Genomic DNA, 14,185 nt, shown 5'->3' with positions numbered 1-14,185 from the left:
AAGAAAAAGAAAAAGTAGTTCTGATCATGTTTTTTCAGGGGGAAAAAAACTGTATTTTATTAAGTATCAACCGACATAAGATCTGCCAATACGGCTTCCTTAAGCCACAATGGCTCGTACATAAAACTCCAAACACATAGAGCTGAACAACTTAAGGCAAACTTAGCCACAAAATGAGCTATCTTGTTACAATCTCTTGGTCTAAAGATAACCTGGGTACATAGGCCTCCTTCAATCATTTTGTGAATCTCTCCTTCATTTAGCCCAACTTCTGACGCATTAATCTTCTCCTCGGCTCCCTTGGAATCACTAACAATGATGACATTTTGTATATCACATTCTGCTGTCAGTTTGATACCCTCCCGAATATTTCCTCTTTTTCATGGAAAGTGACCATATTCCTGGTACCCTTAATCTCACCGACGCTGGCCCTAGAATTCATAGCCAATTCTCATGTTTTTAACATTACACATTATTTTACCATTTATGAACAAATCCTTAATTCTATAACTTAAAAAAAAAAAACCCACTTGTTTTTTTTTTCTTCTAATTTTCCATTACCTTAGCCTAAATAAAAGCCCGTTGGATAGTAGCACACGTAAGTAACAAATAGGCCTTCTTCATTATATATTTGTGGCCCATATTGAGTTAGGCCATTGGGCTGTTCATAAGTAAAGCCCACAAGTCTCCACTAGCCTACCTGGCCCAGTACTCCTTCGAACTCAAATATTATATGTGCACGGAAATAGAAATTTAAAGAGACTGGTCAATGGACATCATTCAGTGCCAGAAGCTAAAAACTGAAGACCAAACTTGATGGTGTTTAAATTGCATTTACAAACGTTCAGACCATCAATTCAAATAGCGCCTACAGTTCTCTGAACTGCAAAAACAAGGGATCTTCTTACCTTCATCTTCATGGTTAAAATGGTAGTCATATGTTATTTCTTCACCAGGAAATATGTCCCTGTCTGCAAAAAACACAACCTGCAGCAAATGGCCAAGCAAGTAAATATGCCAATGATCTAGAATAATCACGGGTTAACAAATATACCTACAAAATAGACTTGGTATATGTGCAAATAACTACCAAGAGCAACTTGGGTGAGTATGATAACTGAATTTCGAATTACCTTCCTCTCGGTCTTCATGGAAATCACTTTGGCAATACAATTAGGCTGGTCATGCCAATTCAGATAGTTAGCAAGCTGAATGAAAGCAGACAATAATAGTATGAAAGGACACATGAAAAATATCATCTGGCACAAGTTAAGTCCTTGTCTCTCTATGGCTCCAACAAGAAAGTTCAAATTTAAATCCCTATGCTGCCCATAACTTGCTTATGCGATTTTGTTTACTAGAAGGATTGCCAGCAGTAGCAACAGAGTTTTTGGGGCGTTTCGCGGCAACGCTACAGAAAAACTAGCTACCAGTACTAGGCTAGCTTAATGGAATCAACATCATAATAGAAGCAATCAATTTGTAGCTAAAACCTTGCTTTTCAAACAAATTAAAACCAAAATCAGGGTAAGAAATTACCAGGCAAGAATGATTAACAAATCGCGCTATACCCCCTTTTCGCGTTGCATCAATGATATGTTCTTTATCAATCTTGAAGAAGTAGCAAGCACTCTTGTATTGAAGTTTTCTTCCAGATTGATAATCGTTCTCTCTTTTATCAGCCACACGAACCCCCACGACTTCCCCAACGTATTCTACCACCTAGAGAAATCAAATATATAGGCATATAGCATTGTCCAATCACAGAGAAATTTTATTTCTAGTCTAGAGCGAAAGAAAGGTAAAAAACAGAAAACAAACAACCTCACCATTTCACCACGGGAGATGAACCGAGATGTGTAAAGACCAAGAGCATGAATCCCAGATTTGTAAACAACCAAATGTTTCCAACCTTTTGCTTGCTTATAGTGAGCATATTCTTTCTGCCAAAAAATGAAACATATCTTATGCAAGATGGTATATGTAGACTTGAGTATGTGAGAATAAACAAAAACTATTAATTCAATATGCAACAGGAGGTCTCCGGCATGAAGTAAGAAGAAAGGGGAAAATGGAAAAAGGGAGGACAAGAGAATGCAGAAAGGAAGAAAAGTAAGCATCCAGACGACGTGACCAATGATAGCGCTAGCTTGAATAAATTAATGCACAACTTTTTATGGTTGGACAAACTCATTAAAGAAGATTTACGTGAACTAGGTCACCTAATGAATGGGTTCCTACTGCGAGGAATGTAGCAATGTCTTTAACAAACACATTGGGATATTGCCTATTTGAATATCATTAACTGGAATAGATGCAAAAATGTTACCCGACAATCGTACTCAATATCTGAGACCGGTGGTTTTATTAGGCCCTGTATACATGACTTCAGCTTATTGATGTAAGTCCAAGCATCCAACTGTTCCTGAGGAACAAGGCATCCACCAGTTTCTTTTTTGTAGAAATTACGCCAGAAACCATCCCGTTTGCATCCCTTGTAACCCTAGACCAAAAAAAACCATAAGAGATATTTCATAGCCCTCATTCCCACCCCTAACCCCCACCCCTTTTCTCCAAAACAAGAAAAAGGTACCCCACACAACAGAAAAAATAAAGAAAGAGAAGAAAAATAACATTACAATCCTCAATGGATACAGTACCTCTGTCCTGGCACAGCTTGGTTCCTTTTCTCTGGGACAACCTGCTTCATTGTAGGTGATATCGCTGCCAGGCTCCGACATTGAAGCCCTTGCATGAAGCACACAACTTCCGTAAAAACCAACATTTTCATTATAAATGCCTTCAACCTCACTTTGCAACAGACCCTGCAACCAATAAATAGATAAAGTGAATGGGATACACAAAAGAAATTCAATGGTACCAAACTTTCTTGACAACATGTTCTGCATGTATTTGGCACAATAAATAGAAGGTCATGGCTTCAAAAAGGTGAAAAATTACTTATACCAGTTAACGGATGCCGTTATTGTTAAATCATTCACTTATTAAGCATTGTATAACAGCGATGATCTTGGATCACAATGCCAAAGCTAGTTTCACAGTCAACATACCTCCCGGTGAGCACACCAAGGATGAAACTGCACAGAACAGTTGACAACCCTGCACTGTATACAGGAGCCACCAGGTCGATTACAAATTGAACACATCTGGAAAATTAAGGAGCGCAGAGATCAGTAATAGCATGTTCTGAGTCCACGCAAAGACATACCAAGAAAAATGGATTACTTTTACAATACATAAGACCCTTGTTCTAATTTCTACCATGCATAACATAGAATCATATATATCCAGTCCAATGAAATTAAAACGAAAGGTATCTGAAAGAAAAGAAATGAAGAAAAAAACTTAAAACTGATAACAGCGCAGTCATGTAAAGGAGCTGCTTTTTAGTTACATTCACTCGGTCTTCATTCGACATTATGCTCAGGGAATTTATATTTAAGTAATGGCGGCTCAATTCATCAATTCTAGTTACTTCTATTAGATCAAACATTGTCAGGGGCTAAATATCTAGAAAGTAGAATTTTCAGTATAACAGATTTAGTAGCACAAGCCAGCCGCAGGTTTCTTTTCTGCAAACCATGCCATGTATATTAGCATTAAAATGTTAATATTTTTCAGTTACAAATTTCTCAACATGATTAAAAAAGACCTTCAGCAACAAAATCTCACCAAGCCCTAGAAATATCCATGAGAGACCTTCTTTTGCTGATATACATGAGACACTGAAAGTATAATGTTCGAGTTTTGAGCTGATATCCATGACATAAATTCAATCAACACAGATACTTATTATTCTGTAAATATATGGCATATCAATGGCAAAGTGCCAAGATGTGATGTATGAAAATTTAAACTATCACATCACATACAAAATCCATAGATAGCAATATAGCATATTGTAATATAAAAACATAGGAAGGCATAAGATCCTATCTTTAGTTCCAATAGGTCTTTCTACTATACTAGTAACTAGGGGAGTAGCACCATCAACAGACACATTTCGTAATGCCCAAGCACATACTGGACATAGAGCTTGGAAACCAGCTTCTGCTTTCAAGCCTAAGTCATTATTGGAAATTCAACAGGAAAAGAATCCGCAGACATGGCAGCTTCATAAGCATGGTTAACACATGGTATTCAGCACATCTAACTTTGGCTTAAGTATAATCTAGTTAAAGCTTACCGCATTACAATGTGGAGCACCAGATACATCAAAAGTACTCATAGTATCAACATTTGGGCATCTTGTTCCAGGGGTCCAAAGTCCGCAAACCATATGAACCCATTGCTTCACAGCTGAATCAAATACCCCAGCTGTAATGCTGTTATGTACCTCTAAGTTATTAACACATCTCAAAGAATTCTGCACAATATCCAATTGTTTCTGCATATCTATATTCCGCAAAGTTGTGGTTGCTGGCTCAATATCCACCAGCCTTAAAACCGGATATGAATCAATTTCAACTAAATATCCAGACGAATGAAACATGTTTCCTCCTTCCTGCGACATTTCCTTAAAACAATTTCTCTTTACAGGTTCTGTTTCAATGTTCCAAGCTTTCAAAAGGCTTTTAACAATTGCACGACTCCCCACAGCTTGAGTCATTGCCCCACCTCCATAACCACAAAGAACACATGTCTGGATGATGATAAAGGGGTCAGGAGTCACCATACAAAGTGCAAAAATAAAATTGATTATCTACACAAATATTTCTTACAATATTTTCAGAACTTGTCCTGCATGGTCTGCAGCACCAACCGCTTTTAGGTATTCTGGAAATACCATAACAAGCCCGGTGCACCTGCTAACAAAGGCATTGACCAATATTACAGAATGATAAGAGAATATATAAGAAAGGAACATAAATCGACCCAATTTTGAAGGCCACGTACTCTGATCAAACATTGACTACATTCCACTAAGCAATTAACTTCGTCTTCACTTGAGCTTCCACAGACACAGCATAATGCATCAGAATTCCTAAGTGGTACATGCTTGTGCTCCTGAGCAGATCTGCTAATATAATCCTTGAGATCAAAATACTAGAAATGCAAAGTCTCTGGTTTACATAAGCGGCCAGAACAACACGCACAATTTCTCATGTCATACAACATATGAATAAACAAATATTTGTGTAAGACGACATAGATAGAATAAATGAAAATTTTCTCATGCTATCTAAAATATTTTTAAAATAAAGACCCCCATACAAGACAACATACTATTTCTGCATTTACCTTTTCATTTTGAATTTGCTTGTTCCAACTAGACAGCTTTTTATATCTCCAGCATTCTTCAAATGTTTGTCCCTTTCTATTCGGAAAGCACATGAAACTTTTTTATGCGATGATATTTCACTAGAATCATTTCCTGAAAGCAAGTAAACACAAATACTGTTGACATTAGGTCCAACAAAAACATTCCTGAAAAGAAACAACTATAGTACTGTGGACATTATTTTTGTTTTTCCTAAATGAGAAAACCATGTGCAAAGGTAAACCCCCAAATAGTTGAAGCAACCTATTTGCCAAAGCATATAACCACTGTTAATATTAAGGTTCATAAGCACAAACTGAGACTGTATCAAGAAGAACGCGGATGAAGAAATGATAATGATGATCAACATAAGGAATTGATATGAGTGAATTTTCCTAATGTTGAATAAGAAGCTATCATTATTCTACCTGCCTGACATTAATTGACCCTGTAAACGTACTTTAAGGGAAGCAATTTGTTTGATTATTGGACTAAGTGCTTGGAAGTAACACTAAATGTTATCAACACAGTATCCATGAATGATACATGTAGATAGCCTTAGAACCAGCAATATTCCCAGGAAAAATATTTAATTAGCTTATGCCCCAAAGTAATTGTGGGCAATCATTCAATCAAGCACAAAAAGATTAAGCCTTGCTAGAGATGCAAGTAATTTACCAATTACTAGCATAAGCCATCTTGTATTTGCCAATTCCATAGGCAAATCAAGTAAGCCCCATGACAGCAAGCGCCCGACAGTAAGTTGAACCAGACGAATGTAATTTAGGTAACTTTAAATGTGCAAAAGCAAGTTCACGTAATGACTGCTGGATCTTAGTCCAATAGCACGGGCAGTATAGGTACACAATATGCAATGTGTATTATATTGCATGAATGTACGCATTTAGTACTTTAGCCATCCTGGAAAGACGCCTGGTTATACATATCAACATACCATTAACAATAAGTACAATGTTGTATTGTTATGGCATATCCAGGGAGAGGATTAAGGTCAATAGCTCAGATAAATTTTGAAAATTGTCATGCACTACACAGTTTAGTAGAACGGGCATGAAGATGAAAAAAGGTAAAAATGATGAAGGGCTAACATAATTTAACATTCATTATGTAGTGAAGTAAATGGGAATGGAAACTCCACTGATCTTAAATTCCGATGAATGCTAACCAAAATAAACTCTGACATCCTCCATTTAGCTTGAAGAATGAAATGTTTAAGAACTTGAACCACATCAAATTTCTTTCCTTTTGTGATACATGCAAAAAATAGGATAATAGAGTATGATAAAGGGTTAATTCATTCCGACAAAAAAATTGATATCATCCTCAGTTGAAGGAAACCCGCTTACCGATCGTAAAGGGCATAGTTGTATTTCATAGTGTCCTTTTCAATGAAGTCGAATATTTTACTGAAAATGCGATAACAAAATGAACATTCGTACCTCTTAATGACAGATCATAAAGGCTGCGCTTGCGAATTTCCTTGCATTTTGGCTTCGGCTGAGAGTCTGTAACATCACAATATTTTTTGCTTTTATCATCTTGATTTTCATCCACCGTGAAGAACTTGTCATTAAATTGCCGATCTCCAGAAGTACATGCCCATCCCCTTTCTTTTTCAGAAGCTTCAAGGCTCATGTCAGAAACTATGGAATTATGATTTCCAATTTCTTCATCGTTCTTAACGTTGGAGAGTTCATAAAACCGTCTATTTCTTCTAGTAAAGCTTCTCTTCTTCAAATCCCCCAGAGAAGTTAGTCTAGAGGTGCTGCTCGTGGGAAGTGTACATTTTCTGGCAGTTTTGAGGATCCTGCTGAGGGAAAGAATTTTGACTGGTTTCAATGTTGTAGCCAGACTTCGGCTACATATTTCACCATACTTCCCACATACTACTGGCATCTCCTTCCTGTATTTCACATCAACTGATTGACAAAATGATTCTGTTTTACCACTTGTTGGATAGCTTGCTGCCTTTTTGTCACCACCAGCTGATTGTTTCCAAATCAATCCTGAAGCATCCCAAGTCCCATCATTTCTGGACTTTTTATTGCCAGAACCTTCAAAAATTCCCTGAAAGTCAACCCTTCCATCTAACTGTCTCTCGTAACCATTATCCTCGTTTCTGTCATCATAAAGATTAAGCAGATCTCTTTTACGAGAGTGTGCTTTAACCAAAGGTGAGAAAGACCTTCCAAGCTTGGATTTATGCTGAGCAGAACAAGCACCAAACATATCTTCGCCCGGTATGGGGAGCATTTGCGCATTGATAGACAGAGACGAAGATGAGCCAGCAGTTTCAGCACAACCGTCATATCTATCATGAGCTTTAGGGAGACCAGCTGTACAGAAATATGAATCTACATTTTTCAGTTTTTCTGGCCTCTTTTTCTTTCCAGATTCCAATGCTGCCTCATTTTTTTGCAAATTATTGCTTTCCCTATGAGTGATAACTCCAATATGCATTTCATTTTGGCCTTTTTTCCACAATAAGGAATCCATAAGCTTAAGCTCATCAACTAGACTACGGGATGATTGATTACCAGGAACTTTGTCAGAGCCCTCTCTTTTTGGATTCGTCTTACAATTGGAGAAATAGCACTCAGCACTTCTTTTACTTTCAAATGCACCATCAGATGATGACCCACATTTGTCAATGACCAAACTCTCACGGACCACAAAACTGTTAACACATCCAGATTCCTCACCAACAACAGAAGAATCCATGTTATTGACTTCAGTTGTCACCTGATGAACAACAGGGGCTGAACATTCAGAAGAAAAGTAGGAAACTTCTTGATTCTTTAAGGAGTCTGCTAATGGTGCAGCTTCTTTGGAACACACTACAGAAGTATCCCATACTTCAGTGTCGATATCTCCTTTTTCACCTAAAAAAGCAGCTGACTTTTCCATGGCAGTCACCTCACAAGTTCTTTTCACTTTACTGGGCACATCTCTCCACTGCGGATGAGAATTCTTGCTCTCAGGTTGTTGCAAATCCGATTTTCCATTCTGATCCAAGTAAGTAACCTTTTCCCTTGAAACAGTATGTTCACAAACAAATTTGGAAGCAACTGGCACAGAAGCTTTGTCACCGACATATGCAAAATGTTCCTTGTAGGTATCATATGAACTTCCAACGCTTGAATCACAATTCCCTCCATAACATTTTTTGTGGGCAGCATATCTGCAACTCTGCAAATACATGCATGGTGCTCGACTACAGCAGTTTCCAATCTCTTTTGATTGACTCATATTGTTTCTACAACATTCATAATTACCATCCATCCCACCAGTAGCACTAAACTGCATTAGTTTAGGGGAAACATGTGCATCCTGTTCACTGGTAATATTATATACATGTGCATCTTGTTCTCTGGCTGACCGAGTAACAGAATGCCCCACTTCCACAGTAGAAGAGCTACCAACTCCCCCATGCTCTTGATCCATTCCGAGGGAAGATATTACATGATGTTGTCTGGATAACTTTAAAATCTGCCCCAATGCAAGCAATCTCATATTTTCGTCAAGCATGTACGGGCATACACCAGCACTCCCTTGTTTTGACACAGCTGGAGTGAGTCCAACATCTGAGTCATTTCCTCTAGCAACTATTTCAGAGGGCAAGAATTTCCGAGAACCCGTGGGTGACCCCATGGAACCAAGGAAACCATGATCAATGTGTTCACAACTGTCAATAGAAGGAACATTCTCAGGATGGTTGGCAAAGGTTATGGGTTCGGAAGCCTTTGGTGGCACATGAGAGAAGTAGTTTTTAAAATGGTTCTCTGCATGTGCTACTGAAAAGCTGGGATAACATTTTCCACCTGCAACTCCAGTGAGAGACATTGGATTTCCCATCTGTCTATTAACTCTAGAATCCACATTAGTTGCAGCATGAGAACTAACAGCAACATAGTCCACCCCCTTTACTTTGTCCGGATGTCTAAAGCAACCTATCTTGAAGACATTGGCATTTAATTGCCTCTCCAAGCCACTATCACCATGCCAGGGAACATTCAGTACACCACTCTTCATAGTACGAGAATCATAACATAGTGTGTTGGCAATACGATGATGACCATTATCAACTGTATCATTTGGGAATGTGGATAGCATACTTCCCTCAAGCGGAGTACGATTAGTAAATAATGGAACCACAGAATTCACAGCCACATAACCTTCGAATTTTTCTAGTTTGGTAGCATCTAAACCATCACTAGTTCCAATTTCACTATTCAAGATATCAGAGGGGACTTGTACTCTTCTCATGGTTATATCAGACATGCCAGCAAAACTGGGTAGATACTTCCCAAATTCCTCTCTATCCCCGCAATTAATTGCTGCATCATTCAGTGACAACTGGTCAAATGAGACTCAGCTGACATATGGAAAAGACAGATATCTCAGTAGTACCCTAATATGAGTAATTTATCATAAAAAATAAAATCACCGTATTGCTCACAATTATGAATGAATTGACCTGGCGGGAGAGATTTCTGTGGATCGACAGTTGCTTCATATTGTTGTGCCCCAAATGATGATGGAAGTGAATTTCTTGAAGGCTGATTCTGCTGATATGGTTGCCCAAGCCTCAACTCTATATTTGAAGCAGCATCCCTATCCGTCGCAGTACCATCCCTTGCATGAATAAGTCTCCCAGTATGAGAACTTTTAACAGCAATTTGAAGGATTGGGTCGACGATGGATGAATTCGCAATTTTCAATACAGAATCACCTTGAGAAGATGTAAATTGACGTTTTCTGTTTGAATCTGAACCAACAAACTCTGTCTTCATGGAACACCAAGAGGCAGGGCACTCCATCACCTGGACATGTGCTTCTGAATGCAAATTGCTTGGGGAAGCGCTGCCGAAGCCTTTAAGAAGGAATTTGTTATCATCCAGAGCTTTTATCCGTTGCATGTCATGCGAAGCATCAATAATAAAATTCTGGTCTGTGTGACTGTTTTTTGGAAATGTAACATTGTCTAAATGCGGTCCAGACGTCATCAAACCCCCAGAAGAACCAACTACTTGAACCCTGTCAGAATTCTTGGAAATATATGGCACGATTTCACCAGATTTCATCAAGCCAGCAGTCAGCGAGAATCCCTCGGGCCATTCCCATCCACTCCGATCTTCTGGAGCCCTAATCTAAAGCATCATAAAAACATCACCATCCAGTGTTCTTGTTGCTTCAAATACATGCCAATAAGAAATAAAACTCTCAATTCCAAATAAAACAAAAACCAGAGTGTGTAGAAAAAAATAATCTAAAATTAAGGAAAAAATTAAGCTCAGTCAGCATCAAGACGTTGAGAACTCATTAGTGCATCCACACAAATATTTTCATATCAATATTTGTATGCATAAACAAAACATCAAAAACATCTATGTGTGTGACATTAGACAAAATACTCATTAGCATTTACAACAAATGGCGCTTAACTCACTTTTTAAGACTAGACTCGTCACATAGCCTAACAATCACTGCATAAATCGTTCGCTCAACCATCTTAGCATTTAGATTGTTTTATCACCTTCCTTAGGCATTATTATTTGCTGTGAAACATGTAAATGTTCCTAACGATCATATGTTATTATATTCCATGGCCAAGCATCCACCATCATCTTGGTTCTTAGATGAACAAAACACTAAGGGTGGATATCAGCAATCCTATAAGCTTTTAGTGATCAGGCTTCACGTCCCACGCAACGTCAAGGGAAGAAAAAAAAACTCTATTGGAGCACGAATGTACATATTGCTAAGTCATTGATGTTCATATGCATAATTTGAAGAAATGTTGCACCAGACTTAAACGTTCAAATCTGAAATCACCACTTCAAGTTCCATGGAAAATGGAAATGCAGTAAATTAGAGTGGTGGGGCTTCTGCTTTTAAATCAATCTCAGGCAGAGCAGCCCTCCAACTGCAAAATAAGTAGCGCAACAACATTCCAACATAAATAATAAAATGAGGCTAAAACAATCAGTTAAATGATGTCTATAAGCCAACTTTCTTGCAATTCTGTACATGCATACTTTATAAGCACTTGAATACACGAACATGCATGAGCATCCATTTATAAGATAAAAAGAAAACTCGCAACTGCTTGCTTGAAATAAGCATCAAAAATAACATATACATCTTACCCCAAATTTCTGGAAGTAGAGTTTACGCCACCGAGCAATGGTCTCCCCAGTGTGCATACGGACAACATTGCCAGGACTGACATCCCGCAAACCAGAATGCTGTAGAATAGCAACAGCAAGACAAAATCCCTTTAACTAAGGGCAATACCTAACACTATAAAAGTTTGTCTCGTCAGAAAAAGGCACTAAAATCACAATTGACTTGGGGAGAATTACCTCACAGAAGTTGGACACAGACATTTGGAAAAAATGGCACGAGCAAACAATACCTAGCATACCAGTGTTGCTGAGAAGCAGATATCCACCTTTTCCAGTTTAACGAAAAACAAAAGTTAGAATGCATACAGAAAAATTATGTATCAAATAATTACGGAAACAGCATGTATAAAGAAAAGAAAACACTGACTTGTATTCAAGCAATAAACACGAGGACACCCGTCTGTCAAAGGAGAATATTTATGAGAAAACATAGGATCTGCTTCCAATGGCAGTTTTTGCAACCCTAGAATCTTCCCACTACGGTGCTTCACAGCACTCGAAGCAGTTGTAACATGCCATTGATCTACCAAAGAAGAAATTGTATTCACCCTCCCTTCAGTTGGAGTGGCGTGATGGATGATTGCCTTAACCAGGTCTAAATTTTGAAAATTAGAGTTCACAGAACAAAGACCATCATACCCAACAGAATTGTTACCACAGTCGGGACTCATCATTGCACTGGACGAGAAAACCGGATAACGATTCATTCCATTTTCCAGGCTTCGGTAGCTTGGATTTTCAGATATCAAACCACCAGAAATCACTGAAATTCCACTTCCCACAGTATTGGCAGTGACATTACCACCGTCAACAGGAAGCTTAGCAGTAGCACAGAACAGTTTGGGATTCAAAAATTCCTGAAAATCGCATGGCGACAGTGATTGTGGCCCAGATAAGAGGGCAGGAAATGAATTTTCCCGGTCAGCATAACCTTGGCTGCATGGATTTGAATTCAATTTGTCGGGAACCATAACATACGGCATCATTCTGTGTGCATCCGATCTTAAATCTTGAGAACTGAGAAGCATGCAGATGTAAATTATGGCCTCTCTTGGTACCCTCCTCTTTGTGCCTACCAAAAGAAGGAGTTTCGAAATTCCAAATCTGACTTGAAGATATAAATTATGGGCCGTATTCAGCTTTGTCGATCTACAATGAAGAAAAGGACAATATCATAAGCTCCAAAATTAATATGTGGAAAATGGAAACCACAACCAGATAGTAATTGGAATAAGTATATATAAATACTGGTGTTGTAGTTGCAGACATCCTAGATCATGAAGAGTCACAACATGAAAGAAAGCACATGCACACAAGATTACACACACATAACACATACAAAGTCAAGTATGTACATGCCAATGGCGCCCATTCAAATTCCACTGCCCCTTATTTCTCTTGTGATTAGCAGCCTCCTCCATCTTATGTGCAATTTGGACCTCATCCATCTCGTGCACAATTAGATTCACTATCAATGCCATTGCCATCCATCAACATGTAAGAACTCATTAAACAATATGATTATGTTAACCTCGGAGCTTCATTTCAAAAATTATTTTAACGTTACCTAAAGAATTATAGTGACATGCGACTCAATCCTGAAAGCAGAGTGAACTTCTTTCCCGGAAAGAAGAATACACAAGAATCAACTTCTTTCTTAACAACGATTCCGAGTCACAAATGCAATATCTATTTCAGCATTCTCCTAGCATTACCGATACTAGAGGTTCCACAGAGCTGCATGTCACGGAAAATACTGCATAGCCTAAAGATTAAATACCAACAGACCGCGACCATGAGAGAAAAATACTCAAAACGCCTCTGACAGTTTCAGGGAATCCAGGTGCCGTACTCTCTTTTTTTCTCCCTCTTCTTTCACACACACAGACACACTCACGAAGAAACTAGATCACAAATAACAGTATAAGGAGAGCCATTACAGGCACAAAACAACCGAAAAAAACCACATACCTGACTTCGAGGTTCTTGTGATGTTGATGAAGCCATCAATGGCGTCGATGATGGCAATGTCAGACGGCATTTGATCTGTCACGTATTCTTCATCCTGCGACGGAGGATGGAAGGTAAAGAGGGTTGAAAGAGAAGCACTGTGACTCTGAAAAAGAGCAGGGGCTTCACGGACAGAGAGCGTGATGAGAGAGAGAGAGGGGGTCATTAGTCATCACTTCTAGGCATGTTTTGACGAGACACTGACACGTCGATGAGTGCTCTGGATAGAATGGATTAGAACCGTGGATTGACCTGCTGTAAGCCGCTAGCCGTTGATTGTGAAGACAGCTGGTCTATAGAGTTCAAGTTGGTCAGAGACTGTGACATCACAGGATGATTGGTGTGGGGTCTTGTTGACTTTATCCAATAGAAGCTCGACACGTCCATAACAGGTTATTTTTTCTGATGGTGCGAGTAGATATGTGGGCTCCACCAATTGCCCATGTTTGGATAAAGGCAAACGTCTCCCAAACGAAGTACAATCAGCCTGTTTTTTTTCCTTTTATGAATTTTTTTGTCTTTTTTTCAATGGATTAGGGCCGGGTCCCCAACAAGCCCATTTATCTAAATCCTAAAACCCATTTGAGCTCAATTCTAGGCCCTAAACACTATAAGACAAGCCCATTCCTCTCTAATTCTAAAACCCATTTAATATGCTAATGGTACATCAGTACAAAACTTAACA

The 14,185-nt window shown here is 38.6% G+C and overlaps 1 protein-coding gene across 7 annotated transcripts; it reads right to left on the bottom strand.

The window, feature by feature from the left end:
• Positions 1 to 712: 712 nt before the first annotated feature.
• Positions 713 to 13,662, bottom strand: LOC119992950. 7 transcript variants are annotated; one of them, XM_038839793.1, is made up of 18 exons: positions 13,058 to 13,273; positions 12,846 to 12,958; positions 11,858 to 12,639; positions 11,668 to 11,756; positions 11,452 to 11,550; positions 9,762 to 10,452; positions 6,742 to 9,639; positions 5,263 to 5,395; positions 4,918 to 5,041; positions 4,743 to 4,826; positions 4,208 to 4,663; positions 3,072 to 3,167; positions 2,661 to 2,825; positions 2,330 to 2,503; positions 1,830 to 1,943; positions 1,540 to 1,722; positions 1,134 to 1,178; positions 713 to 987 (listed from the first exon to the last, which is right to left on the bottom strand). In XM_038839793.1, the coding sequence occupies exons 2-18, from the start codon at positions 12,860 to 12,862 to the stop codon at positions 853 to 855; spliced, it is 6,285 nt and encodes a 2,094-aa protein (XP_038695721.1). In that variant the 5' UTR covers positions 12,863 to 12,958; positions 13,058 to 13,273; the 3' UTR covers positions 713 to 852. The 7 variants fall into 7 exon arrangements, with proteins under 7 accessions (XP_038695721.1, XP_038695723.1, XP_038695722.1 ...); XM_038839795.1 differs by having other exon boundaries at positions 9,780 to 10,452; positions 13,058 to 13,272; XM_038839794.1 differs by having other exon boundaries at positions 4,918 to 5,038; positions 13,058 to 13,268.
• Between the last annotated feature and the right edge of the window lie 523 nt (positions 13,663 to 14,185).

Source organism: Tripterygium wilfordii, chromosome 23 (assembly GCF_013401445.1).
Source record: "Tripterygium wilfordii isolate XIE 37 chromosome 23, ASM1340144v1, whole genome shotgun sequence".
Classification (NCBI taxonomy): domain Eukaryota; kingdom Viridiplantae; phylum Streptophyta; class Magnoliopsida; order Celastrales; family Celastraceae; genus Tripterygium; species Tripterygium wilfordii.
The sequence above is the reverse complement of the archived record's forward strand: the minus strand, read 5'-3'. Positions and strand labels throughout refer to the sequence as shown.

Coding starts and splice junctions, on each gene's coding strand:
- LOC119992950 (XM_038839793.1), bottom strand. Junction 4,827..4,917: donor GTAGTCAATGTTTGATCAGA/GTACGTGGCCTT, acceptor CTTTGTTAGCAG/GTGCACCGGGCTTGTTATGG. Junction 2,826..3,071: donor CTTGGTGTGCTCACCGGGAG/GTATGTTGACTG, acceptor TATTGGTTGCAG/GGTCTGTTGCAAAGTGAGGT.